The 27,700-nt window shown below is 39.8% G+C and overlaps 1 protein-coding gene across 4 annotated transcripts; it reads right to left on the minus strand.

The window, feature by feature from the left end:
* Positions 1–869: 869 nt before the first annotated feature.
* Positions 870–27,700, minus strand: LOC129723817 (uncharacterized). Of its 4 annotated transcripts, none has more exons than XM_055678269.1 (11): positions 27,620–27,700; positions 24,231–24,935; positions 15,609–15,854; positions 15,202–15,544; positions 14,892–15,143; positions 14,658–14,792; positions 2,432–2,888; positions 2,340–2,373; positions 1,820–2,060; positions 1,677–1,760; positions 870–1,609 (listed from the first exon to the last, which is right to left on the minus strand). In XM_055678269.1, exons 2-11 carry the CDS (start codon positions 24,854–24,856, stop codon positions 1,013–1,015), a joined length of 3,015 nt encoding a protein of 1,004 aa, XP_055534244.1. In that variant the 5' UTR covers positions 24,857–24,935; positions 27,620–27,700; the 3' UTR covers positions 870–1,012. The 4 variants fall into 4 exon arrangements, with proteins under 4 accessions (XP_055534244.1, XP_055534242.1, XP_055534243.1 ...); XM_055678267.1 differs by having other exon boundaries at positions 27,163–27,690; XM_055678268.1 differs by having other exon boundaries at positions 26,986–27,690.

The following is a 27,700-nucleotide window of genomic DNA, read 5'->3' on the forward strand; positions in this document are numbered from 1 at the left end:
ATCTCAAACCACCTGGCGGTGCGAGTCTCTTTCAGTTTCGGGTTGTATTCAGCCAACGATATCTGAATCGGATTACCGCTGGTGGGGTCCAACTCAAATCGAAGGGAAGCCGAACTGAAAGAGGTAGGAACTGCAGCTAACCACTACCACCGCCGCTGTTGCCCGCTGCTGATCCACTTCGCCTACTGCCATCGGTGTTGATGTCCGCTGCTGCTGCCTGCTGCTAGTAAACTGAACTGATGGGGTGAAATGTTTGAACGGTACCTTTTATACCAAGGCTTCGTCAGTTAGTTAGAAAGAAGGAGGGGCTAAGTAGATAATGAAATAACAAGGAACGTAAATAAGCATCGGAAACAGAAAGTGACAACAATAACAACAAAGTCAGATCGACTGTATCCGTTAGTGTCGACTGTGCTTGGGAAGAGAGATAGTGATTGGCTGCGCGGTATGATTTAGATAATCGATATTAATTACCAATTTTTCAATCGTGTATCTCAAACAACAGTTTGTTTTTGTTACATAAATTTAACCGTAAAAGAATTTCTGATCAATTGATACCAAAACCTCGAAAACCTGATTATAAATGACTGAAAAATAAGCGCTCAAAACCTGACCACTTTTCCCTGGTTTTTCCTGGTTGAATTACTAGATTTTCAAATTCAGGTGCCTAACCTTCGATATAGATGGTAGTCAACGTCAAAAGTTATCGTAAATAACGTTATAGAAAAACTCTTTTGAAAATGAAGTGATCCAGAAAAACAGATTACGAAGGCCTGTGAAAGTGCAAAACCAACTCAGAAACCTTCCTGCGTATTGTAATCACGGAAAATATACCCCCGAATGTTCGTTTCAAAGATCAAAAAAGTACTTAAGATAAAATACATTCTGTTTTTTATTCGTCACATAAATCAAACCAACATTTTAACCACTTAATCGTCACTAATAAAAATGCATTACAGTTTTGTCTTCCTATTTACTACTGGCAACACTCGATTCAAAACTATTAAATATACTAACGTTTCTTCGCAGATTTGTCATAATGCATACAGTAATTCCCGTAGAACTTATCCTTGTGTGCTTTGTTCCCGAAGTCAACCGGATGTTTCGATCCATTGATTTCGAAATTTATCCTGACATCAGCTTTACGGCTCTGCTTTGCCAGCATCTCCCCTCGCCGAAAACTGTCCACAAACACGATGCGGGTATATTTTTCCATCTGCCGTTCGGCTTCCTTGACCAATTGAACCTTCACGCAGACAGCTCCCTTTTCGCATAGCAAAATTCTGTGCGAACTGACCGTCTCATTTCCATACCGAACCCGATCGGAATACACCACCAGGCCGAGACTGAGGGCGGAAACATTTTCATCTAAACTGAACAGTCGATAGTTTTGAACCAACGTTTTGCGGAAGCTGTTTATCTGGACCTCGACGAAGGCAAGTTTGCGAAACAGGTCCTTATCGATTCCATCCACGTTTTCGTTCAGTTGATCCGACATGCGCACTATTACCGTTTTAAAGAAGTTATGATATTTATTCCATACATCGATGGCCAGAAAAGTGAGGTCTTCGACGGTTTGCGCAACCATTGTTCCGGTTAGAGATGCACGCTGGTGGATTTGAAAAGAAATTGGTTAAAATAGCTAATTGTACTTGTAAAGTTGTAAAATTGCCTACCGATGCGCGATGAATATTTTTCATGATTCCAGCGGCCTTCTTAAAATGCATCAAGTATGTGTTGTATGGTTCAAACAAATCCTCCTAAAATTGTTTATTCTACGTTTATTGATCTTCGATCTATGCTAAATAGAAAAACTTACCTGGAAGTACGTGATGAACAACTCGCAAATCTTATCGATGTCCGCATCCGCTGAGGTGAAATCTTCGTTGATTCGTTTAACGTGAATTTCCAAAATTTGGTCATACACCTGTATGAATCGACTAATTCCTCTCGAAAGGTCATCGGGAAGGTCGTTGAAGTAGTATTTCCGGTTTGCTAGCATGATCTGACAAAAGTGCTTCTGCGCCGATATCAGACTTTGGACGGGCTTCTCAGTGTCCCTGGAAGAGATTAACTAACGTATCAGTCTAACGATAGACATTTTCCTAATACCAATACCATTACCAACACAAAATAACCTCTCCGGACGTCACGGATAGTTAATAGTGCAACATAAAGAAATCAAAGACAAAAACAGTACTATCATAGCACATTTATTTTAACTTTTCAATTGGAATTTGAAGTGTTTGATCTAAATTCGTTATTTACAATTACGTAATGCATTCTAAACAGATCATTCGACGGTGGGCACAAAGCTAGTAACTTACAGTACAACATACCATGTAGTCTGAGAAGTAGATTCGTAGCTGTCACCTATGAAATAAAAAAAAATTCTACACTCCTTCACTGTCGCTTAGTATTTGATACTTACGACTACTAGCATTGCTGACCAGTGAAATCGTACTCATAGTGCTGCCCATACTTCCCCGATTGATGGTCTTCACGCTGGGAACTCGCAGCTCGTGGTAGCTTTTCTTGCTGTTGGAATCGTTGATTCGCTGACGCTCTTGCACGGCAAAACCCCTCATCATGTTCTCGATATAGCCGGCCATTCGCTGTACCAGTCCGGTTTCGGTGCCGGATATTTCCACCTCTTGAATTCCCCGCTTTCTAGCGAACACACAAACCTTACACTTGCCTTCATTGTACAGCGCTACCTCTGAGTCGATATAGTGACCTCGGTATTCCAGATAATCCTTGAACTTCTCCGTGTAGATTATGCACTTCTCAAAGAAGAATATTTTGCTCGGATAGCGCCGCCTTCGGTCCCAATCGTAAATATCCATTTCGAACATTTTGCGAAATTTACCCATATGAAAGAGATTTATCTAGGGCGAGGAAAGGATGGGAAATTAATATCGAATGACTGGCGTGTAGAGTGATACCTGTTAGGTCTGTGCAGTTCGTTAGTTTTAAAAGCTAAGATGCGTTCAGTTCTGTGAATCCATTACCAGTTGCTTTGTTGATACTCAATTAGTTAAATGATGCGTGCTGAGGTGAATAAGGTGCTCTATTATTTTGATTCCCTTAAGAATTTTGTAGGCCAATTGTCAAAGATTATTCACACTATAAATTCACGACAGATTCCGTTCGTTCATACTCATAAGGCAGGAAGGATAATGGGCCGAGGTTATCAGAATTTAAAACAGCTTTTCGATCTAGTTATATATGCTATTGAAAGGCTAGCTAATTCACCAATATTTTTTGCAATAATTAATTTTCAGTGCGTACTTTTATCAGAAAATAATATTCACTTCGTTACAACTCATTTTAAGGCAGCTAAATATAGCCGAAAGGTTTATGACCTAGCTTGTCACCTACATAAACAGAACTTTATTATTTCAGTGGATTTCTGGTGTTTATATTCTAGAACGGGGATTTAGAATGTCATAAAAAGTATATGTGGAAATTTGACTTCAAAACTTCTAATTAGTTGTTAATGTTTAGCAATTGAAATTAAAGTTATCGCACTCGGAACATTCATTCCAATCGTGAGTAGTTAATTATAGATTAGTTCATTTACTTACTTATGCCCTCTTCACAATACTTTTAACTGCTTCATAGAACTACAGCAAATTATATCACACTCCATTGGAAACGACCAAAACCTGTTTGTTTTGACGTAGGACTACGTCAATATGAAAGTTAGGTACCTGAATTTGAAAATCTAGGAATTCAACCAGGTAAAACCAGGGAAAAGTAGTCAGGTTTTGAGCGCTCATTTTTCAGTTATTTATAATCGGGTTATAGAGGTTTTGGCATCAATCGATCAGAAATTCTTTTACGGTTAAATTTATGTAACAAAAACAACCTATTGTTTGAGGTACACTATGGGAAAATGCTGAATACCATCGATTGTCTAAATCATATCGAGCAGGTAATCACACCTCTCTTCCCAAGCACAGCCGACACTAACGGATACAACCAATCTGACTTTGTAAACGATTTGTTGTTGTTGTTGCTGTTATTGTTTTACTCGAGGTCACTTTCTGTATCTGATGCTTTTTTACTTTCCATACCATTCCCTATTTTTCTTAACTCGTCCCTCTTTTCAAATAACTGACGAAAACTTGATATATAAGGTACCATTCGAACAATTCACTCCATCACTTACATTCAAAAACCGCACCAGTGACATACGGACGCTAGGTGCTAGCCGTTAAAAGGAGGAAAGACAAAATAGTACCCGTCATCTCGTGCTGGTGGCTGTTAGCAGTACATGGCTACTGCAAAAGTACTAAAATCGGGCTGATCTCAAATACCAAATTGGTTCGCATTTGCTGCTCACTGAGAAAGGAAGAATTCACCGAGTTTGCTAATTCAAATGTCATTACAATCTACGAACAAATGCTTTTGCAGCTTGAATATCTGCGAAGTGGAGGTGCCAATATAAATATGGTTTCATTTATATATTTTATTTATATTAATTATTGTTCAAAGGGCTCTTATGTCTCAGCAAATAAAAATGCATTGTTAGATAAAAAATGTAGAAAAATACCGTAGTCCTACGTCATGCGGTCGTGTCTTTGATACCACTCTCCTACTATTATTTCAATATTTATTATACTACAGAGAAGAGCAGATATTTTTCAGCACTTTTGCATGAAAGTGAAAAATAGACACAATAAGGTTTGTACTCGCAATAATCCGGACCCCTTCAAATCAGTGTAACTCTTGTAATACTCAAGCTATGAGCGACTCTTTCCACTAAGACGTAGTTGGAGGTCTATACTTTCGCTTGCTTTGATTTTTTTTGACATTCCGTAACTGAAGCTCAATATGTCAGCCATGGGCGTAGCCAGAATTTCAAATAGGGAGGGGCAAGCTCTTCAAAATTTTAGAAGTAAAAAAATGGTTCACTAAGGTCGCTTTTTACGCGGTTGTTTTCATGCGGATTTTTTACGCGGCTTTTTTCACGTGAATTCCGGAATTTACGCGGATTTTTACGCGGATTTCGAAATTTACGCGTTTTTTACGCGAATTCCGGAATTTACGCGGCACGTATCCCCCGCGTAAAAAACGACTTTAGTGTGTTTTGAAAAATAGAAATAAATACTAGTTTTTAGTGATTGTTACATCAAGGCAACCAGTGAAAAGTTGTCCTTGACATCAGAGTGGAAAATTTGATAATTTTTGTCCAACCTCGAATATAAATAGATGTTCTTTACTAAAAACTCTTAAGTTCATTTAAACCTTTGGACATATTATTTTGGCGACGAGGATCTCAAGAATCCACGACCATGGCAAAAGATAGAGTTGATCAGCAGCCGCAACCGGGAATTCAAGATATGATTCTCAAGATGGCCCAAATTTTACAGCGGATAGCGGCCCAGCAGCGTCAGTATCAAACCCCGGAGCAGATTTTGGAGTCCCTTTGTCTTCGACGAAGCCGCAACCAGGACCTATTTGAGAGCGATGCAGGCCAGCTGAATGATGCGGCGAAGGTGCGTTTACTTCTCCGAAAGCTGGACACCCATTTGCACAGCCGCTATCTCAACTACATTCTGTCAAAGCTTCCTAAGGACGTGAAGATTGAAGACACAGTCAAGATTCTCAATAAAGTCCTCGGGCATCAAATGTCAAACGTTCCGGAAGCGGTTCATGTGTCTTTTCACGATTGTTGTTGACCATCTGCCGATTAACACTCAGCAAGCAGAGAGCACTCAACCGCTGCTCAAATATTGTTGACCTCAGCCAGGTTTTCACCCGACGTAATGCGCTGAACAAGCGTTCAATCGTGCATGTTTCCATGGTAGAGCAAGTGCAATTTTAACTGTTTTCTCAGTCGCAGGGAAGAAAGAACGGGCTTCAGCTAGCAGGTCTATAAGATCCAACTCTTCCAAGTTCTTACGGCCTGCTCTCATACTGCTGCAATGTTTATACAAAACTTCCACCTCAAAACAAAATTGTCAACTTCATAAAAAATTACGAAATTTTCGGTTTTGCGCTTGAACTCTTCCAACGACATGCAAATTACGTTAGCGGGATGTAGCAAGGACAAGGCGTAGGCAGGTGCACTATCTTCATCGAACCGTGTTTCCAGTGAGGTTACAAGAGAATCAAGGTAAGGAATTGTCACAGCTCGGTTCCAATACTCCAAGCTAGTTGATGCAGGCGGATTTGCCCGGTACTTTTGCCGTTGTAATATCCTTGGTGGATCAACTGAAAAACCTGTGCAATTCCACGCAACATAGCGCAAGCATTTCAATCAATTATTTTTGATCTGGCTGATACTTTACACAGATGTTTCTATGGGCTAAAGATGTCGTTTTGTGCTATTAGAGTTATTGAAAACAAAATTCTGCACCAATGTCAACATTTAGGGGGGGGGGCAAAGGCCCCCCCTGCCCCCCTCTGGCTACGCCTATGATGTCAGCGAACGAAAAAGATGTGCACAAATGGATTTTGTACATCCGTGCCGAAAATTCTCATCTCTCGATACGTGAACTCGCAAAAAAGTTTAACCCATTCCCGGCGGAGAGAAATCGATTTCAATGTCAAAAATGAACTTTAAACTCTCATTACTAGTCAATCAATTGCATATTGAAGATCAATCTATTCTTCAACAATACTCAATAGTTTCATCGTGCAAATTTTCAAGTATAACCGATCAACTTAGAACAAAGTTTGAATGTCAGGTGATGCCATATGGGAATGGGTTAATTTGCCAAAAACCACAGTCCACGATATTTTGAAAAGGGTTTCTGAACAAAAACGGTGGCCTGTCGAAATGAAACCCAGAAGTGAAAGGAAACTTAGAATAAATATAGGTCGTGCAGTTCTATGGACAAAAACGTAAAGCCGATTTTGGAGAGTAATTCAAACTTCTCTATTCAAACTGTTGCTCGGAAGGTAGGAATATCACCAGTTTTCGTTCAGAAATTGAGGAAGCGTTCCGGTTTGAAGTCCTGGAAAGTCAATAAAGTCTGCTACCGCGATGATTAGCAAAATTTGACGGCTAACACACGTGCTTGGAAAATGTGTTGCGTTTTTTAACAAAATTTTCATGCGTCGCAATGGACGATTAAACATGCGTCCTGGAAGACTTCAAACAACTTTCGGAATTGACTAATTACATTGTAATGGCCAGAAAGAATACTGAAGAGTATTTCGAGGACAAATAAGATAGCTAAATTCTTCAAAAAAGATTCGAAAAATTTTTTTTTAGCAGTTTGTATATCGACAGAAAAAGTTTATCTTTTCTCATCACAGGCACAATCAAAAAGGAAATTTACTAGAAGAAGTGCATACAATATCGATTTGGTATCATATCACTGTGTTAATATCGTGATGGATTGATTCAAAGCCAAAAAATGTTAATTTTGTACCGGAAATCGTCAATCCCCCCAATCGTCCACAACTGCCAACAATCCAAAGGTACAGGGCTCTGGTGCAGCGGATGCCTTTCGGAAAGAAGCAGGATGTCAAAGACGACAAACATTTTTATCAAATCTGGACCAGAGTTGTTCAAAACCGGATGAATGAAGTGAAGCCCAAAGTAAGAGATTTTTACATCAATGGAGAATAATGGTGGTTTGAATCAGTGAATTTATAAACCACATCCCATAGTTATGAAATAAATAGCCACATAAAAAGAATGAGGCTTTGTGAGTGTATTATTACATTTTTTGATGCCCGAATTATTGCGGATGCAAGCCTTGAACGTTAGTGTTATCATATCAAGAAAATATTTAGCTTTTATGCAATGTTTATTTTCTCTTCCTTCATTTCTTCATTGTCCGTAAAGAAAGAAAATCAAGACTTTTATCCGTCCAGTCAAAACGTGTTAGATTGATTTTCACCGGTTCAAATTTTCTGAAATTACACCGTTTAGATTCAAACTTCGAACACTGCAGGATAAAAATCAAATTATTATACTGCCGCGCATAGCATGTCAGTCCCACCAGCATTTTCAGCAAGCCGAGAAAAACGCGTTTTTCTCGGCTTGCTGAAACGTGGGACAATATGTTTCGATGTTTTCCAGCAGTTTTTCAGAACAAAGTTGTTCAGCTCATCTATTTTTACGAAACTATGCATTGTTAGCTACCATTTACGCGTAATAACTCAATTTTACTGAAAATGCAAATGGGACTGACATGCTATGCGCGGCAGTACAGCTAGTGTAACAAAACGTATGATTAAGATATAGGTACTATTTCGTTTTTCGGAATGTCTCAGTGATGTATAGCTCTATACTATAGGGCCTCTTCCAGGGACTCAGCAGGCGTTGAAAAAAATGCCAGGTAGTATATAGACGGTTTACTTAAATTATTACGTGCAAGAAGTTTTATCGGAAGAACCAGTTCTTTGGAAAGCGACCAAAAGATTACGTTCCTTCAAAGAACTAACTCTTCTGATCAGCTCGTGAGCGGATTGCCTGCATCTGTATAGATTGAGAAGATCAGTGGACTAGTTCTTTCGCACCTTCACTTCCACTTTTGCTATCTATTCGTGAGCCGTGAACTGTGGCGAGATAAGTTTTGCTAGCTCTCGTGGCTGGTGGATGGGCTATGCATAACAAACAGCCGGTGGTAGCTGGTTGCTGGGAGTTCTATGACAATTGTGCGTGCAACTCTGCGCTCGGTAAGAAAAGTTTGAAGCATTCTCGTCTGGATGCAATATATTTTTCCAATCTGTATCATATTTTTCAGTTGGATTATTTTTCGCTTTCCCAGCTACACACGCTGTCTGTCTCAATCAACCTTTACTCAGCTCTTGCTTGCGGTGTCTGATCAAAAGAATCAGTTATCTGCTTTTTGTCTGAAATGAGAGTTGAAATCTATCAGCTGATCTCGAGGTACGATCCTGGCCTAACAATCCAGTCGTCATTGGTTCGAGTCGTTACTCGGGAGTTACTATTCTGCCCTAATCTCGCAGACTGACGGAAGCGACAGCGAGTAAAATTTTCAGTTCGAAGCTTGTTACAAAAACGTTTGCATAAAAAACTTATGAACGAATTTCAACAATCAAATCCGTTCAATCAAACAATCAAAAAGGTTCACCAATTGAAGTCATGTTATCAACGTCATTTTGTTGTGGAAATAGCGGTAATTTTTCCATTGTTTCCACAACCGATTGACGTACATCCATCATAGTATGTGACAAGTCGTCTCTTTTAATCGTTATGATTATAAGGCAACACTAATAATTTGTCGATGATCCGCCTCCTCCCGTGTAACATATTGTAGTAATACAAAAGGTAACTCCCCCTTATAATTACGTAATGTAATTCACTTATATCCCTTCAAAATCGATCATCAACATTGACATTTTGTAGGATAATAAGAGTACAAAAACCTTCGAAATAGTTTTTAAAAAATCATAGTCCTGTAAAAAAAATTTATTGACCCTATTTTTTGTGCTAACTATACCTTAGTTTAAAATAATAGAGGAATGCAAGCATTTAATTTAGACTACAAATTTTAGTGATGAATAGCGTATCTGCGAATTTGGAGCGATTTCATTCACATGAACTTTGCAGTCCTTATTTATAAAAGATTTGCGAAGAATGGTGAAAAAGGCTTCAGGACGTGCTTTTATCATGACATGAATACGACATAAGGCTTTGCTTGCTTAGACATAACGACACGTGGAATAGAAATAGCGGTTACGTAATTTCGTTTTCGTGATTTAATATTGCTATTTTTCATACTTTTGATCGAATTGGCGTTCATAGGTCGTGTTTTATCGTTTAATCACGAAAAACACAAATCGACAACTTTGGCACATACGTCAGTCTGCGAGATTGCGGCAGTGTTAAGCCTGTATCAGACTAACCGTTGCAGCGGTCAACCGCTACCGTTCCGTTCTTTTTCGACCAATCAGAATACAGCGGTCGACCGTCGCTTGTTGTTGTTGCAAAAAATAGAACTATTTCTATTTTTGCCGCCAACCGTTCCCAACGGTTGGCGACTGCTGTCATGGTCATGGTGAAGGCAAACGTGCCTCTTCACACCTACACAAATTCACATTTAGAGACATGTCAAATAATTATGTGTGCTTCTCTTTTTGGCACACACGACAGCCAGTCAAAACATTGATAGCACCGGCAACGCTGGTTGGCGATGTCAATTTCCGACCAACGCACACTGGCAAAAAAGAACCCAAATTTCCACTAATTAAAAGCCGTTGGACTGGATACTTCAAATATAGCATTTCTTATGTAAAATTGGCAAATAAATCGATAGGTGATATTTTCATTCTGTGCAGGGCACGGGAAAGAGTCTATATTTCCAAAAATACTCAAAAATAGGTTGAAAAGAGGGTAAAAAGACCATTTCCCGTGCCCTGTCCAAAATGAAACCATCGCCAATCAATTTGCTGACCAATTTTACATAAGACCAATTTTTACATGCTATATTTAAGATATCCAGCCCAGCGGCTTTTAATTAGTGGAAATTTGGGTTCATTTTTGCCAGTGTGCGTTGGTTGAAATTTGACATCGCCAACCAGCGTTGCCGGTGCTATCAATGTTTTGACTGGCTGTCGTGTGTGCCAAAAAAAAAGCACACATTTTTATTCGATAAGTCTCTATATGTGACTTTGTGTAGGTGTGAAGAGGCACGTTTGCCTTCGCCATGTCAATGACAGCAGTCGCCAACCGTTGGGAACGGTTGGCGGCAAAAATAGAAATAATTCTATTTTTTACAACAACAACAAGCGATGGTCGACCGCTGTGCTCTGATTGGTCGAAAAGGAACGGAACGGTAACGGTCAACCGCTACAACGGTTAGTCTGATACAGGCTTTAGTGTCGGAAGGATCGTAGCGCTAACCCGCAATTGTCCTGTACATTAAACAGTTGACTGCGAAGTCTATGTATAATAAAAAAATAGAAGGTAAAGTTCCGAATCGAAATGTACTACTAAGGCTTTGCTTTTAACGGGGTGAATTACAGCTCTTTGAAACAGACTTTGATGAACCAACTCTTCAGATCAGTTCGCGACTGGGTTGTTCACCTCTAATTACCACCTGGGCTGGGCAGCGTATTTGACTAGTCTTCAGGAGGCCTTTCACAGCAACTGCTTTCCAGATTATGGGCGTTCGACCCGAAGTGGGCCTTTGAGTTAAGGAACAGGTTGTCTCAAACGCTACAGACGAGCCTCGCTAGCGTGGCCCTAGTAAGGTTATCTACCTTAACAATTCACTTACGAACAAGCAAAAAAACGTTTACATCTCGAAACATTCGGTAAGGAGCTAGGCAACGAAAAACGAATCAGAAATGGAAACCCGATATCTGAAACTGCAGGTAACTGTTGTAGACCCAGTTTTACCAACTACTTCTTTAACTACAGCATCATCAAGGTGCAGACCTGACGATGAATCGTTCTATGTGCAGTTTGAAGCGACATACAACCACCTAGGTCGGTAGAGAAGTGATCAATAGGCCGGTGATAGGGCCTCACAGCCTACACACCAAAACTAACGACAACGACCAACAATCTATCAACTTCACAGCTTCTCAATATCTATGTATCGCCATGAAAAAAAAACTCGGTCAAATATCGAGGAATTGAATTGACCACAATCATGAGAAGAATGAAGCGCTAGCATAAGCATATATATCGTGATGACCAGAAGCCACTTTTAATGACACGCGCAATGTTATTAGCAGGGGAAATACGGTTTTTCAGAAAAACTGACACGACTGATCAAAGCTCCCTTGAACCGGGTGATACGTTACATGAGCGTGTCGGGGGCACTTTCGAATCCTTCCAAAGTAGGTAAGTTCGTATACTTGGGGACCCCAGTAATCGCCGACAATAATACAAGTAAATAGAGCCAACAACGCCTTCAAGTTGGAAAACGGGTCTACTTTGCCCTTCGCAGGACGCTCTAATCTCGGAGCAAACGCCGCACTAACGAAACTCCGAGGTAAAAAGTAAAGCAAAGCCCAGGTACTACATTCCGTTCCGGAATTTGACCTTTTTTTTATTCGACACTGAATTCGCAACCAACCGTTATAGTGTACAGAACAATTGCGAGGCTAGCGCTACGCGATCCTACGCGAAGTGTCCTTCGGGAGAGAGAATCCCGAACCGAGATTCGAAGATACGACGACTGGCTTGTTAGACCAGCATCGAGACCAACTGGGAGGGTTAACTTCGATGTATGAAATAGATTCCGGTTACGCATCTGACGAAGGTTAGAAGACTCCGACGGTCCGCGTGCTAGATGGCTTGACCAGGTTGAAGCAGGCTTGCAAGTGTCGAGATGCTTAGGTGAAGAGTAGACCAGGACTAAGTGAAGTAGAGGTAATATTTTAATGTGTCTTTGATATCATTCAATACTCACAAGTTAATAGTTGGAGTTTTTTTCTACAATTTATATACAAGACACCGTTCTTAGAATTGATTTTATAGTACGGTTGGACAAAATTTAAACTATACAATTGATATGGGTTTCAGAGAGTAACATCATTGAAAAGGTGAGAAAATCCTTGCTAGAAATATCAACAGTTCAACCATTGAACAGTTGAGGCCTGTCATATTTCATAAATGGAAATTGGAATAGAACTACTTGTGGATTCAACTATTCGAAATCATGAGAATTATCATTGTTTTTTTGAAGTAGAATACTTCTCTCAGGAAGTTCGGCTACATAGGGATGTGAAATGAAAATCTAAAACCGGAAAAAGTGAAAAATATGTCCAATTTCAAATGCTAATAAATCGGTTAGTATTCGATGGATTTCCTTCGTTCTTGCAGCAATAGATTGGAAAATCTTCTAAGATTCTTCCCAAATGAAGATAATTGTAATTGTATTATTCAAACTATTGTACTATTGAAAATAGTCAAGCCTTGTCAAAACGAAAAATTCGACCTCGGATTGGTCGTTATAAGATTGCTTCCCAAGCACGGTCGACAGAATCATATACCTTGCAATTGAATATATGCTATTTGGCCTATATAAGAGCCTGTTTCAGTCAATGCCGCTCATAATAGTTCTAGACAACGACAACAGCAGTCATCTCTTAGCAGCAGCAGTAGGAGTGCAGTGGATACCAGCGATGGCGGATAGCGGCCACAGCTGTGGAGTAGCAATGGATAGCGCACTAGTTGCAGCGGCTCTCAGCATAGACAGCAGCTGGGCCAGCTGATGCAGAGACAGTGGATACCAATGACAGCGTATAGCGGCCACAACTGTGGCATGGTTACGAATAGCGTAGCAGTTGCAGCGGGTATATCTTACCATGAAGCATTTATGCAATAATTGAATGAAATTTGCAATCGCAGCAATCGGCCTTTTTCAAGGCTACTAAATATTTTTGGAAGAGCATAATGAATGGTTATCAATAAACTGCAACTGAAGTTTGATGCTGCTGCAAATGCACAGCAGTGTGATGTTTATTACGATTTGTCGATACTATGCATAACAAGCGGTATATACGAAACAAATCCGATTTCAATTAGAAAAGTTCGGCACGTTCTGTTCACGATGCTGAGTCTGTTTTAGAAAATTCACAACACTTCATTAAGAAGGATGTAACGCCTTGAAGAAGACGGTTATGGTTAGACATCATTGCAGAATTTCGACCTTCATACTCATGTCTACCATCGGCAATATCAAACACGCAACAATTTGCTTCCATGCGACACGGGGACGGGAACATTTTTTTCTTCCAAGCCGCACAACACGACACAATACATATTATTTTGTTGCCTTAATGAGAGCTCTATCGGTCCAGCTCGACAGAATGTCCACAAGAAATCGTTTTTGTACATTCGTTTTACGAAACTGAGAAAATCTGTAGGAAATGAAAATAATGGCGAGTCCAGAATGAATGAGATGTATTTTTTGTACATGAGTATTACGACATACGAAATAAAAATTTTCGAACGTTGTAGAATGGTATAGCTGGAAATAATTTAGCCACACCTATTTTTCCAGTTATATCATTCCACAACGTTCAAAAAATTTATTATGTCAGAGCGGATATCGCACGCTATCTGACCATGAAACTTTTATGCAATAATTGAATGAAAATTGCAATTGCAGCAATCGGCCTTTTTCAAGGCTACTGAATGTATTTGGAAGAGCATAATGAATGGTTATCAATAAACTGCTACTGAGGTTTGATGCTGCTGCAAATGCACAGCAGTGTGATGTTTATTACGGTTTGTTGATACTGTCCTTAATAACTCCGATTTCAAAATGGCTGACACGCAAGCAACCAGGTTATCTTTTTTGTAAAAGTATTCTACTGCAACCTTGCGGTCGTGGCTTTGCACACAACCTTCCTGTGTTTTTTTAAACGATTGTGGAATATTCAACCATTTGACTCATTCGTGTGTTAAAATTTGATAACTATTAATGGATCCACTTTTGAAAAATATTAAGAAGACTTTATTCCATTCCAAAACTATTGGCAGATTTGAATGGGAGGGTTGAGGTTTTAAATATTACTTTAATTTATTATTTACAAGATTGAATTGTATTTACAAAAAAATGTGCCTCGATTTCATATTTGCTGGAATCCATACTACATGAGGGATGAGAATAACAAATTATATCTTTTCTCCCGGTGTGATAATCCATGACCAAGAAACCCTCTAACAAACACCACTTTGAAATCATGACGGTATGAGCACAACTCACTGCTTTATTTTTCTCTGGGTTTTTGCATTTCCTAGCCCTGAGAATTAACACCGGACATGGTTCAACGATTTGACTAAAGATGTTGAAAGCTAATGATAATGGGTTCAGCAGTTCCGCTTGCATCGAATTTGCATCCTTTTGTGTTGGAAAAGCAAAAGTTTAATCCGAATTGTCATACTCTATCGTTTGATTCTCACTCTGTTATACAATTTATCAAATATAGAGAACACTTACGTCATAGCACTCTTTAATATCGTTGATACTCATAGCCTCGTTAACAACATCAATGAACCGTTCCAGGCGCTTTTCTGCCTTGCAGAGGATACCGATTTCGTCCTTCACTGATGTGAGCAAACAGTCGGCTATCAGCTTGAGCACTTCCTTATTAATTTCCGCCAGTAATAGCTTATATCGCGGCAATCGTTGAATCGGCTGCAGGAGAAAGCTGTTCAGTCCTAATTTGTCACCAACTTCGTGTTGGCGTTCCTGAAATGTATCAAACACTGTAATGAATGTATTTAAACAAATGGATCACTTAACATACCTGGAAAAATTCCAAGTTTTTATTGCAAATCTTTTCCGATTTTGGACGATTGAGGGCAAACAGAATGTAGCAATAGAACCGATCCTGTTCGATGAATTGTATGAAGGTTTCTGCGATGCCCTGAATACTCGCGCGGTTTTCCCGGAGCTTTGGTAGGAACTTTTCTTTATGGAACTCGTAAATGTTTTCAATATTACCGAAAATGTGATAGCGCTGCCCTCGCAGTCCTAACGGTAGATCTTTCTGGCTCATTACCCTAACGTAATCCTCAATCCCTTTGGCAAGTGTTTGGACATAATTTTCCTCATTCTCCAGCAGCTCTTTCATGATGCTGGTGATGCGTCTACAAATTTATGAGTAACAAAATTAGCCTCCAAGTTGAAATTCCGTTTCATTGCGTAACATACTCCGATTTGAGAGATGAATTCGAATCGGGCCTGGATTCGATGATCGCACGTTCTTCGTCGGCGTCGCCGTCGTCGTCGTCGTCGTCGTCGTCGGAAGAATCGAAAGAATCCGTTCCGCTGAAATCGTCGTCATCCTCATCGTAGTAGCCGTGGTGATCATCGTAAACAGGTTCACTTGATAGAAGCACATTTCTTGCCTCTGCCACTATAAGCGACTCTGAAGCTTCCTGTGCGAGATCTGCGCCTCTGAAAATATGAAACAATAGAGAAAATATGCTTCAGTTTCGAAATGCTAAATAATGATAACTAAATTGTAAATATCCAGACTGAACAGAGAAAAAGCTTTCTCGAATGCGACCTGCCGCCTGGAATGTTACTGATAACGTCTAATCGCTCCACAGGCTGTCTGCCGGTGATAAGGGTTAGAAGTAAAGGACGGAGCTCGCGTTCGTCACAGCTGGTGAGAGTAGTTCGTGGAAGTATCAATGAATCATAGCTTTTTGGATTCACATCAATGCATATGTAAATATAAATGTGAATTTCCATCGTAACCAAGCGTAACACACACCGGTTGGTCACGAGTAGGGGAGACTGGTAACCGTGGTTACATTTCCAGATTTCTGAGATTGTTTATTTATGTTTCGGGTTCTTTCGCTAATTTTGTAGCGATTTTTTATCGAATATACCGTTATTGTAACGCTTATAGTGTGATGTTGTGATAGATGAAATGCATTATTCCGTACTGTGATAGTAACATGCATTTTGCATGGAGTAATGGTGGAGTTAAACACACAGGTGAATAGTACAGCTTGTATCACATGTAAGCCTTACTAATAGATTGACATTTAATATTTCCAACTGATCACAAAAGAAATCGTCGTTGATGTCGAATTCTCTTTATTTCCGGACTGTCAAATCTGCCTACTGTTGGGAGCAAAACAAGCGCAAGGATTTGCTCTCGCCACTTCTGCGAACAAGATTTTTATTTAGTGAACGGCAAGCGTAAGTTATTGCCGAGTACAGCTCCGAGTTTGATGATTGCAGGCATCACCGAGTTGGACGTGCTCGACGACGAAGACATCACCGGTACGAATACCAGTGATAATTTTTTATTACCGTATCCAAATCTTAATTTAAAGTTGATTTAATTTAATAATATTCTAGAATTTCCAACATCACAATAGAGCGTCAATCTCTCCTAATTAATGTGAACAAACGACGCCATATTGTGTTACGGTAAAATCACTTGTGGGGGGTGAGCAAAGATAGTCAAGAAGATTGGTTGTAGTTCGAGGGCGTTTTGAATGAGCTGGGAAACATCACTTATTGAAGTACACTTTGTACCACAAGAAACATCCGGCTTATATGGGCAGCACTACAGAACGTTGCGGCTTTCACCTAGGAAGTAACGATGATGATAAGCACGCCTTCTACGTGCAGTTGGAGCTTACGATAACTGCCCAAAACATGACATAAAAAACGTCATTGAAGATCTTCGGTCGGCCAGAAGGTGGAATTTCGACCGGTTATTGGTAAGTTCAGCGCACACCAGTACACGATCGAAAATAAAACGAAACGAACTCATTGACATCGCCGCCTCCAAGAACATGAACATGGAGGTCACGTAGTGTACCTACTTCCAATATACCCTCCCATATTGGTACACCTGGAAATCATCTCAACAAACCGAATCGCAAATCGGTCACGTTCTGCTTAACGGTGGCACTTCTTGGATATTATCGACGTCCGAACCTATCGCGGCCCAGTACTGTGAGTGTGGATTCAAATTTTTCCACTAGACCGTGCACTGGGTCATTGTCAAGATTTGGGAGGAAGCACGAGTACCGAAAGAGTGGATGGAAGATCTTGCGTGTCCCATCTACAGAAGGGCGACAAGCTGGAGTGCTGCATTTACTGGGCAATCACTCTGCTGAAAGCCGCCTACAAGGTTGTAGGCACTCTCCCAAATATTGTTCAAGCTTGTCATTATCGAACCATTACTCGCCCACTGCAAGCTTTTTATTAGCACAGACCAGCATGGATTCACTGGTGGTCGCTCCACTGCCACTAATCTGTGGTGTCTCGCTTCACACATCAACGACAGTATGTCGAAACGTGCTCAGATGGATGCCATCTACACTGACTTGGCAGCTGTCTTCGATAAATTGAACCACCATGGCTAAACTTGACAAATTCGGGATCAACGTCGTATCTCGCCGGTCTCTGGAATTGCTAATCCACTTACTTTAATGCTACATACAGCTACCGCAGGGAAGCCACCTAGGACCACTTATCTTTCTGCTTCACTTCAACGACGTGAACCGAGTTATTAAAAGACCACGGCTATCTTACGCAGATGACCTGAAACTTCATCTTTGTATTCATACAATCATGATTCTTTCAACGTCAACTGGATATCTTTGCCGATTTGTGACATCGGAACTGTATGGATGCCAATCCGCCAAAATGTTCGGTTATCTCGTTTTCACGAAAAAAAAAACAGACGAGCCATTTTAAACACGCCTTGCAAGGGACAGAAATCGGGCGTGTAAACCAAGTTGAGAATTTGGGAGCTCACTAAGGTCGCTTTTTACGCGGGGGATACGTGCCGCGAAAAAAAAAACCGCGTAAATTCCGGAATCCGCGTAAAAAAAACCGCGTAAATTCCGGAATCCGCGTAAAAAACCGCGTTAATTCCGGAATCCGCGTAAAAAAGCCGCGTAAAACAAAAACCGCGTAAAAAGCGACCTTAGTGTAGTTCTAGATACTCAGCTTACTTTCGAGCCTCACATTTCGTACGTCGTTAATAAAGTCTCTAGAGTTTTGGGTATTATCTTCACGACTGCTAAGGAATTCACGGATTCCTACTTAAATCATTGTACGACATTATTGCAACAATGGTGTGGAAAGATTAGAGTTAGTTCAACGGCATTCGTTCTTCGTAAACTACCCTGGACGGTTGGCTTTCATCTTCCAAGCCTCAAAAGCCGCTGCCTACTGATTGCCCCTGTCTGTCCGTAGGGCATTGTTTACTACAGACCTTTTTAAGGACGCATCGACAGTTGGTCAAAGCGACGATGGATTGAGTAATGTGTGTAGTTCTAGTATTTTCGAGACCTTTTGTAGCTCAAAGAGGTTTAAGGCAAGGTGATGGTCCCTCGTGCCTACTGTTTAATGTTGCCCTTGAAATGACACGATATTCGGACGATATCGCCATTTCAGCTCGTACCTTTGTGAAGACGTACAGTCGAATAGATTGAACTGGTCATCAAAGCATCGAAGACGCAGTACATGAAAGGAAGGGGTTCACGATAAGACAGCGCTAACCTCTCACTGCAAGTTCAAGTTAGTGGTGATGAAATCAAGATCAAGAGATCGTGTACCTGGGCTCACTGGTAACTGCCGACTGCCGACAACGATACCAGCAGAGATATTCATCGGTGCATTATGGCAGGAAAACGTGCATACTTTGGTCTCCGGAGGACGTTCGCCGCCGGACCAAGTTGACCATCTAGAAAACGCTGATCAGACTGGTAGTCCTCTACGGCCATGAGACATGGACTATGCTTGTGGAGGACCAACGCGTCCTTGCGGTCTTCGAGTGAGAGGTGTTGCGTACCATCTTCAGTGTATTGCAGATGAAGAATGGAACGTGGAAAAGTCGAATGAACCACGAACTGCATGAGCTGCCATCGAAAGAGCCGTCTATCGTCAACACCGCCAAGATTGGCAGGTTGCGGTAGGCTGAACATGTCGTAAGGATGTCGGACGACATCTTGAATAATCGACAAAGATGAGTTCGAAGTGGTTGACGGATTTTGGTACTTCAGATCATTGGTATCATAGCTGGAAATCGTGCCTACTACGGAATCCACAAAACCTTGAAGTCTGGTAAACTTCGCCAACGTACCAACTGGCTTTTGTATAAGACACTTGCAAGATTGATAGTCTTCTACGGGCACGAAACATGAACAAAGAGGACTTGCGGGCATTAGTCGTGTTCCAGCGACTTGAGCTAAGCCATCTTTGGCGGAGTATGTGAGGTTGGCGTATAGAGGCGAAGATTGAACCACGAGAAAGCCACTAAAGCTTGAAGGTCGCAATGAGTTGCAAGAATGCTGGACAACAATCCCGGAAAAATGATGATCGTCTCGAATCCGGCTGGTTCAAGATGTAGAGGAGCGTAACGAATTAGGTAACTGGACCAAGTGGATCAAATTGTTGGATGTGTAGGACGCTCAAGAAAATGGAGGAAAGATGCCACGGACCGAGTTTGTTAGCGCAACATTGTGACGCAGGTAAAATCATTAGGGATGTTTCACTAGGAAAGTAAGTAAGAAAGTAGTTAACGCCGGTGCCATTATTTGTGGAGCCAATTGTCGGCTTAGATTTATTTATGATAAATTGAGTATTCGTGAGCACTCAGAGGGAAACAAAACACAATATCGCACGCTTAGCCTTGGAGCTAATAGCGGTCTCTATCAACTGGATTAGCTGAGAGAATTCGTTATCGATATTGTTTTTGGCACATTTTGCATGTGTATGATAAGTAGAACGATACACCGTGCCCCAGTGCTGAGTCGAGTAAATTTCCAGCTCGAAAAGTTCCTCGACTCGATCGGGAATCGAACCCGATATCACAACCGTGTGAGAGAGCTAACGACCGACATCGCTAACCACAGAGCCACGGGGACCACACTTGGAGGGAACAGGTGGCTTTTAGTTCGGTACTGAAAAATTATCAATTGAATTAAGTGCAAATTCATCGCAAACTTCTACAACTTGGAAACTTAACTAAGAAGTGCTCCTGCGGGACCAAATAATGAAAGAGGTTATCGAGCATTTAGTCAAAAGTGTGCGTTTTTCTTTTATCCAAAAAAATGATCTAATCCAGTTTATTCACGTCTGTGACTTTTCTTCCAAGTGAACGTGCTTAAAATTGTCAACCATTATTGAGCTTCACGTGGTGACAGCGGTGGGATAAACCAGGCTCAAGCGAGTTGTTCTATAACCTAAGAAAAAGAGTAGTTGTGGCGTATTGCGTTCCCGTAAAATAAAACGTGACGTCAAAGCGGGTCGCTGAAGCGTGGCGTTGAAGCATTAAAATGACGTCAAAAATAATGTTATGGGACAGCGGTTCTCAACTTTTTTTTGACCACGTACCGCTTGTCAATATTTTCCAAATCAAATGTACCCACTGGTTTGGAATGTTCTGACAGAGTGTAAGAGAGTGATCGCATACCCGCGATAAGAGTGTATTCTCCAACAAATTAGACCACTTGATCTTCGAACAACCTGTCCACTGAGCTGGAATCGATCGAGGAGATCGATAAATCAGTATCGATCAATAGGAGATATAAAAGGCCCTTCGAAACGTCATCGCTATCTCTTTGTGGTTGCTCGCATCATCGCAGTGAAGAACGACTTTATAGTGAATAAGGAATTTGTAAAATTAAGTTATAAAAATTAAGTTGATAAGTTAGCAGTCAGTTCGTGTGGTAGATTATCCGAAAGCTCCTGAGTTATCGCTAGAGAGTATCTACTCTCGATAAATATTGTGGTAGTCTAGTTCTAGTTTCAAATTGAACTATGGTTTGTTCGATAAATGAAGTATTATTAAAAAAATTGCTTTGTATGCCATTACTGATTTTTCTTTCCCGTACCCTCTGAAGGGTACAAAGGGGGCGTACACCAGGTTGAGAACCGCTGTTTTAAGAAATTTAATTTAGTCTCGTATAAGCTACACAGAGAGAAAAAAACCTCGAAATGATTACAATATTTTTGATTATATTTTTGGAACCATGCTGCTTCCTCATTGTCTTTTTTTGAGAAATAAAGCCTTGATCATATTTTTAACTTTGGCGAATTTTCATTTAGTTTATCTGAAAAAAATATGTTTTAAGTATGACGATTACTTTGTTGTTTCTCAACGTAACGCAAAAAATATGTTTTTGGGAAAAAATACAGTTGTCTTCTACTGTTCAAAGTTACTTGATTTACAATTTTAAAAAGCCAATCTTGATGAAAAGTAATATATATTTAAAGGGAATGAAAACTAGAGTGCACCTGCATACCATTAAAAGGGCATTTCTATCAAAAACAGGAAACATTTATTGTAATTTTTCCAGTTTTTTGAACTCTGGAAGCTTGCATTAATGGTTACATTTCTTCCAATCGAATCGGTTGCTACATAGTATTTTGAAAGGTGTTACAATACTAAAAAGAGTTGGATAAAATAATGCAGCATGTTATTAACAAAAAAAAAGTAGATGGAGGGTGGTATCCAAGACACGACCGCATCGTAGACGTGGGACTACGTAAATTATTATTCATTAAACTCTTCAGCCATATCCTTATGTCAGTGAGTAAATCGCGGTCTAACCATGATGTGTAAACTGCAACTGTGATTAAAAGATGATGCTGCACATAACAAGCGGTATATACGAAACTAATCCAATTTCAAACAGAAAAGCTCGGCGAGTTTTGCTAACAATGTAAAATCCGTTTTAGAAAAGTCACGATACTATATTAGAGAAAATGTAACGTCTTAAAGAGATGGTTATAGGTTGACATCACAGCAGAATTCCGATATTCATACTCGTGCCTACTAGTGCTGGGACTATCCGGATTAAAATATCCGGATAACCGACCTCGGATATCCGACAAATATCCAAAATCCGGATCAACCGGATATCTGGATATTATCCGACAGGATATCCGGATTTTCGGATAGTCGGATATCCGGATATTGTATCCAAACATAGTTTAATGAAAATTATGCAAATAATTACTTACGAGGGGTTGGGGGATTGTGGTAAAAGCCATTTTTCGCGTTACATTTCATTCGAACGGGCCTAAAAGACAGAAAAAAAATCCGGATATCCGGATATCCGACTATTCGATTATCCGTATCCGGATATCCGGATATCCGAGTAATATTCGTTTACACATCCGTGATCCGAGCTTCGGATAACCGGATCACTAATATATCCGGTTAAAGTCCCAGCACTAGTGCCTACCACTAGTTTCTCCCAGTTGCATATCGGCAATATGTAACACGCAACAGTTGCACTCTTAGTATCCACTTCCATCCGACAAAAGAACAATTTTCTTGTCTTCTTTGCAAACCGCAACACGTCACGATACGTGTTATATTGTTGCGTTTGTGAGAACTCCACATTAACATTGTAACATTGCATGCATTCAAATCGGTATATAAAAAGTACAGTTCTACACTATACCATCCTGTTCCCAACTTTGAAAGTGAGGTGGTGATTGATTGAATGCTGTGAAACTAAACCGAAATGATTGATTCTCAACTCTATTTTTAATTAATATACTATTGGAAAGATATGACAATTATTATACCACAAGTTTGGGGTAACTTTCACCTTTCGATCACGACATTATCTTTTTAAATCTGTTTAGGGGTAGTAACATAGTAGGTATTAATTTCGTTACACATTTTCGTTACACTTTTAACTACTAAAGTAAGACCTGTCCCACGTCAGACTCGCTGTAAGTTATTGTTTCTTGCGTTTTCTCTTTAACTCCAAAAAATGGGCCGATTTACCGAAATCAAATGATTCTTTTGCCAAGCGATTTTGTTGTTTGTGTTGTTCCAATTTGGATTTGCACAGCTGCTTCAATATGCGAAAGCCAGGAAAAAGAGTCTAATGCCACTCCCAGCTCTCTGTGAGACTCAATCGTGTAATGACTAAGTGTCTTAAACAGCACCTACAACAACTGCATTCAACTAAAGCGGATTGAAATTGAAGTAAACATAAACTCGTCCGAAATTTTCCTTTATGATTCATCAAGTATGTTTGAGAGTTGTTGTTTATATAGGATTCACTTGTTGCACATATTTAGGACAACTAATTTAGAGACGAAATTTTGTTAGTGAAGATTATTATTACAATAACAAAACTGCTTTGAAATAAATTTAGCTGCCGTGAAAAAGGGTGATATTCATCATCTCAAAATTCGTGATGAAATGCTTGATTAGAAGATGTTGATTTTACTTTATCTCATATTTCATCTCATGAAACACAATGAAATTTTTTCAGAAAACTATCATTTACCAATAATGCTTATGATATATATGAATTTCATGGGTGGTCAATTGCATTTCGATTCACCTCATAGAACCATAGAGAATTCGCGGATTTGTTTCGTAGAGTAGGTAAGAGAAGTTCCACTCATAGCCAGCCGTTGGGTTTTGTTTTCGGCACATATCTGTTTTCATTTCCAATAAACATTGTTTCGGAAAATATCAACATGAACTGAGTCAATTCGAAAGTATTGTAAAAAGTTATTGATATCACCCCATTCCATGGTACTCGATTTGTTCCACCCAAATCAGTTTATTTTTTTAGTTTTGAGTAAGAGCCATTGAGCACTGTAACCCATAATTTTGGTTTTCATTTATATATAATGATGACAACGGATTGGAATGGAAAGTTCGCTAAGCAATTTTAAGTTTTTTTTTCCAATTTTTGTATCCCATACAAGCGTTATCTTTTTAGTGCATATAATTCTAACAAACGGCATTGACTACCCAAATAAACTTTAATTGATAACGTCTTATCGTGATACCGTACGTCAAAACTCGTCCCTTACCTTGTCCGACTGCTGAAGCGGGTGGCCTTCGTAATCTTATCGATACCGTGTACGTTTGCAGGCTCGGTATCGCCTTCCCGGTGAACCCCAGGTCGATCAATATCGTCAAACTCCACGGTCGATGTGAAGTGCATCTGCTGTCTAACACTAAATTTGGAGGAATCACTTTTGCCACCTAAAATTTCTTCATAAATATGTTCAATCACTTCCACTGCGTCATCCATTCTTGGATCGGATTTTTTATCGCACTCATCTACACTTTGCACTCGCTGTTCAACTTCCGCTACCACCGTTTTCTCCCGCACACTCCTCGTTGTCACATTTAGATTCCAGTCGGAATGATAAGACCCGGACGAGCGCTCCTCTGAAGTGGTTGAGGTCGGTGTGCTGCGGTCACTTTCATCGTGGCAGGTCAAATTTTCGAAATGCTGCGTCAACCGCCGCACGTACGACGAGCGGCCGACAGGTTTTCCAACTGCACCGCCTCCACCAGCCGGAAAACGCCTTTTCACCGCACTCTCACCCAGGCCCAGGGGTGATTTGCTTCGACTGGTGTCTTCCACACAAATGCCGCTGTCGCGTGAAATGCGGTTCGACTTGATCGTAATGCCCGCCGGTTTGCTCATTATCGTATTGCAGTAATTAGCAGCACTATTTTGCAGTTGTAGTCGTTGTTATTGTTGTTGCTAGTTGCTAGCTTCTTTTCTGCGCCGAAACACAGAGACGGAGAAAGAATTACTCGATATGATTTATGTAACAAGCTGAGAATGAATCGTTTCTTTGTTGCGGTACGGTTGAAATGGGGGTGTTCAAATATTGATTTCAAGCACTTTTACTTTCTCTAAAACTGTAGTCTAACTATTCGATCAATTCAAAATTAGGCCAAACAGATTCAAAATGAGTGCTTCAAATTAACGCGGGAATCATGAGATATTCGTACATTTATCGAGAATAGTCTCCGTATAATCCTATCGTCTACCAAGAGAAATGTATGTAGTTTTACGAGGGGGTGAAGCTGTGACTTAGACTTAGAAAAATCTTCTTAATCCAGTGGGATCCGAACCCGATCAGAAAGAAAAAACAAAAATGTAACAGAAGTTGTTAGTTTGTTACGGGAAAAACCTTACAGGCTGTGTTTTCAATTTGGTCCCGTTAGGTGTTAAAATAACAGAAATTATAACAGAAATGATTCTACTACTATCAAACACATATCGAAATTTGTTACTAATATATCAGCTTTCTAATAAAATAAGATAGTATATGGAACAATATAATAACAAACATTGTTAGAAACAACAGGTTTTGATAAAAACGAAAAATTAGTTAGACTTGTTTCAGAACTACTTCATGTCACGTTTTGCTATCATAACTCATTCAGATTCAATTTCGTTATCAAAATTATAAAAATTTTTAAATTATAAAAAAATACAAAAGTGTATCAAAATATGTTATTTGTATCTCACGTTGATAGAATTTTGTATTTTTTTAGTTATGCTCTTTTGATCGGGAACCCGCAATCATCGATGCAAAAATATCATAACTGGTAACACTGCTGATATTTCTTTGGTTTCTTCGACAAATTTTCTTTAAAAAGCAGCCTTCAGAAGGTCCATTGGAATGAGTTATCCGGAGATATGAACAAATTTTAACAAAAGATTTGGTGAGAATGAATGCATGCCTAAGGCCTTTAACATAGAATGGCTCTGATTCTACTAAGATTGGTACCCACGACGAATCCACAAATTTGCAAAAATGCTATAATACTTTTTTTTAATTTAAAATTTTGGGATTGTAACAAATTTGATTTACAACAGTGAAATGACCGTTTTAAAATTAATTTATATTTCTGAAATCCATTTTTTTCTCTTTAATCTATAGTTTAATTTATCACTATTTTTGAACAAAAATTCAGATAGTTTTCTAAAAGTCATCTCTTGACAACTTTTCTCTAACTTTTGTCATTATTTGGTATATCTATTTATAACACATGTGGTTTCGCGCCAACCAATCTCTGTGTGTATTATTATCTTTTTAATTCGTGAGTGAAATACATGTCCAAACGCACATGCATACATAAAAGCTCAAATACATAAAGGCACGAGAGTTGAAAAAGATGTTTAATCATTAAATATTTATGTAAATAATTATCACATTTTCAAAAGTGAATTTTGAAACAATCTTTCCACTACGTTTTTTCCACGATTTCGCTCACATGTCCACATACCCATTTCTTTGTGAATTTAATAGTTAAGGGTTTGATCTCAACATATCTCGGAGATAATAGAGTTTTATTTTATTTTCGCTTTTCCAATATGAAAGGCAAAACATTGAACGAAATCAGGGTAGAAGAAAGCTCGAGATTTTGTGTTAAACTTGCTTTCCGCTATCGCAAATAATTGGCGGTTTTCTGAATAAACAAACCAGCCTAGGTCAATTGAGTTCCTATTTTTATATTTGCATACAACATTTACTAGGTTGAATGTAATAATTCCCAGGAATCAATATCAACTAATTATCCTGTTTTATCAACCACTTATAAAGTTTCTGCTGATAATATCGGGAAACTGATAACACCGGCACAAATGTTCTGGTTCAAATGAACTACAATATCATCAGCTAAATTTGGCTTATCTTACTGTATTGTACGTTTCGCTTTCCTCAGATCATTTAATAAAAAAGTTTGATAGAAAAAGTTTTCAAAACCGGAAATTTACACATGACTGCACATTTATTAACTACATAAAAATTAGTTCACCTCTTGCATATTCCTTTGAGTGCCGTAGTAAACGTTGTTAAAATCACATTACACAACCGAACACTTTATATCAAAAACAGGCACGTAGATGCTCACAATACAAAAGTTCTCATAATAGCTCATCGTAGGATAGTTAACACAGAAATGAACACCCCCATAGAACAACCGAACACTTACAGTCACTCTGTTGTATGTTTGTCTTTTTCGGTCACGAACGAATATCTAGTAACTCGGAACAAACGCGACCACGTCCGAGAACTGGAGAACTCTCTTGCCCTGTGTACTGAAAGTAGCAACAGTAGCGCGTTACAGAGGCCTGCGTTATCACCAACAGTGGATCAGGTTGTCGATTGTGTGCGCACAAATCCACTAGACTCTCTGCGAGGGGCCGCTGCACTGGCCGTGGCTGGCGCAACAAACGATACAGTTCCGAAACGGGAAAATAGCGAAATTAGTTCATTTTCACATTAACTGGCTCACTTCCTCGTTGTTTGTCTACGAACCGGACCGGACCGAACGCGGAGCGAGTTGGCGTTGAATGAGCTGCAATCGACCGGGGCCAAAGACAAAATTGCGATGAAACACAGCAGAAGAAGCAGGTAGCAGACCTTCAACCGCGGCTGGAATGACTTACATTTCGCGAAGCTTTCCTCCGCGCGAACAAACCGAACTGAGGCTATCAAGGGTAACGAGTGACTAATGCAGTTGCGACAAC

This window comes from Wyeomyia smithii, chromosome 2 (genome assembly GCF_029784165.1).
Source record: "Wyeomyia smithii strain HCP4-BCI-WySm-NY-G18 chromosome 2, ASM2978416v1, whole genome shotgun sequence".
In the NCBI taxonomy this organism is placed as follows: domain Eukaryota; kingdom Metazoa; phylum Arthropoda; class Insecta; order Diptera; family Culicidae; genus Wyeomyia; species Wyeomyia smithii.

Coding starts and splice junctions, on each gene's coding strand:
- LOC129723817 (XM_055678269.1), bottom strand. CDS start 24,856: ATGAGCAAACCGGCGGGCATTACGATCAAGTCGAACCGCATTTCACGC. Junction 15,545..15,608: donor AATTCATCTCTCAAATCGGA/GTATGTTACGCA, acceptor ATAAATTTGTAG/ACGCATCACCAGCATCATGA. Junction 15,144..15,201: donor AAAACTTGGAATTTTTCCAG/GTATGTTAAGTG, acceptor GATACATTTCAG/GAACGCCAACACGAAGTTGG.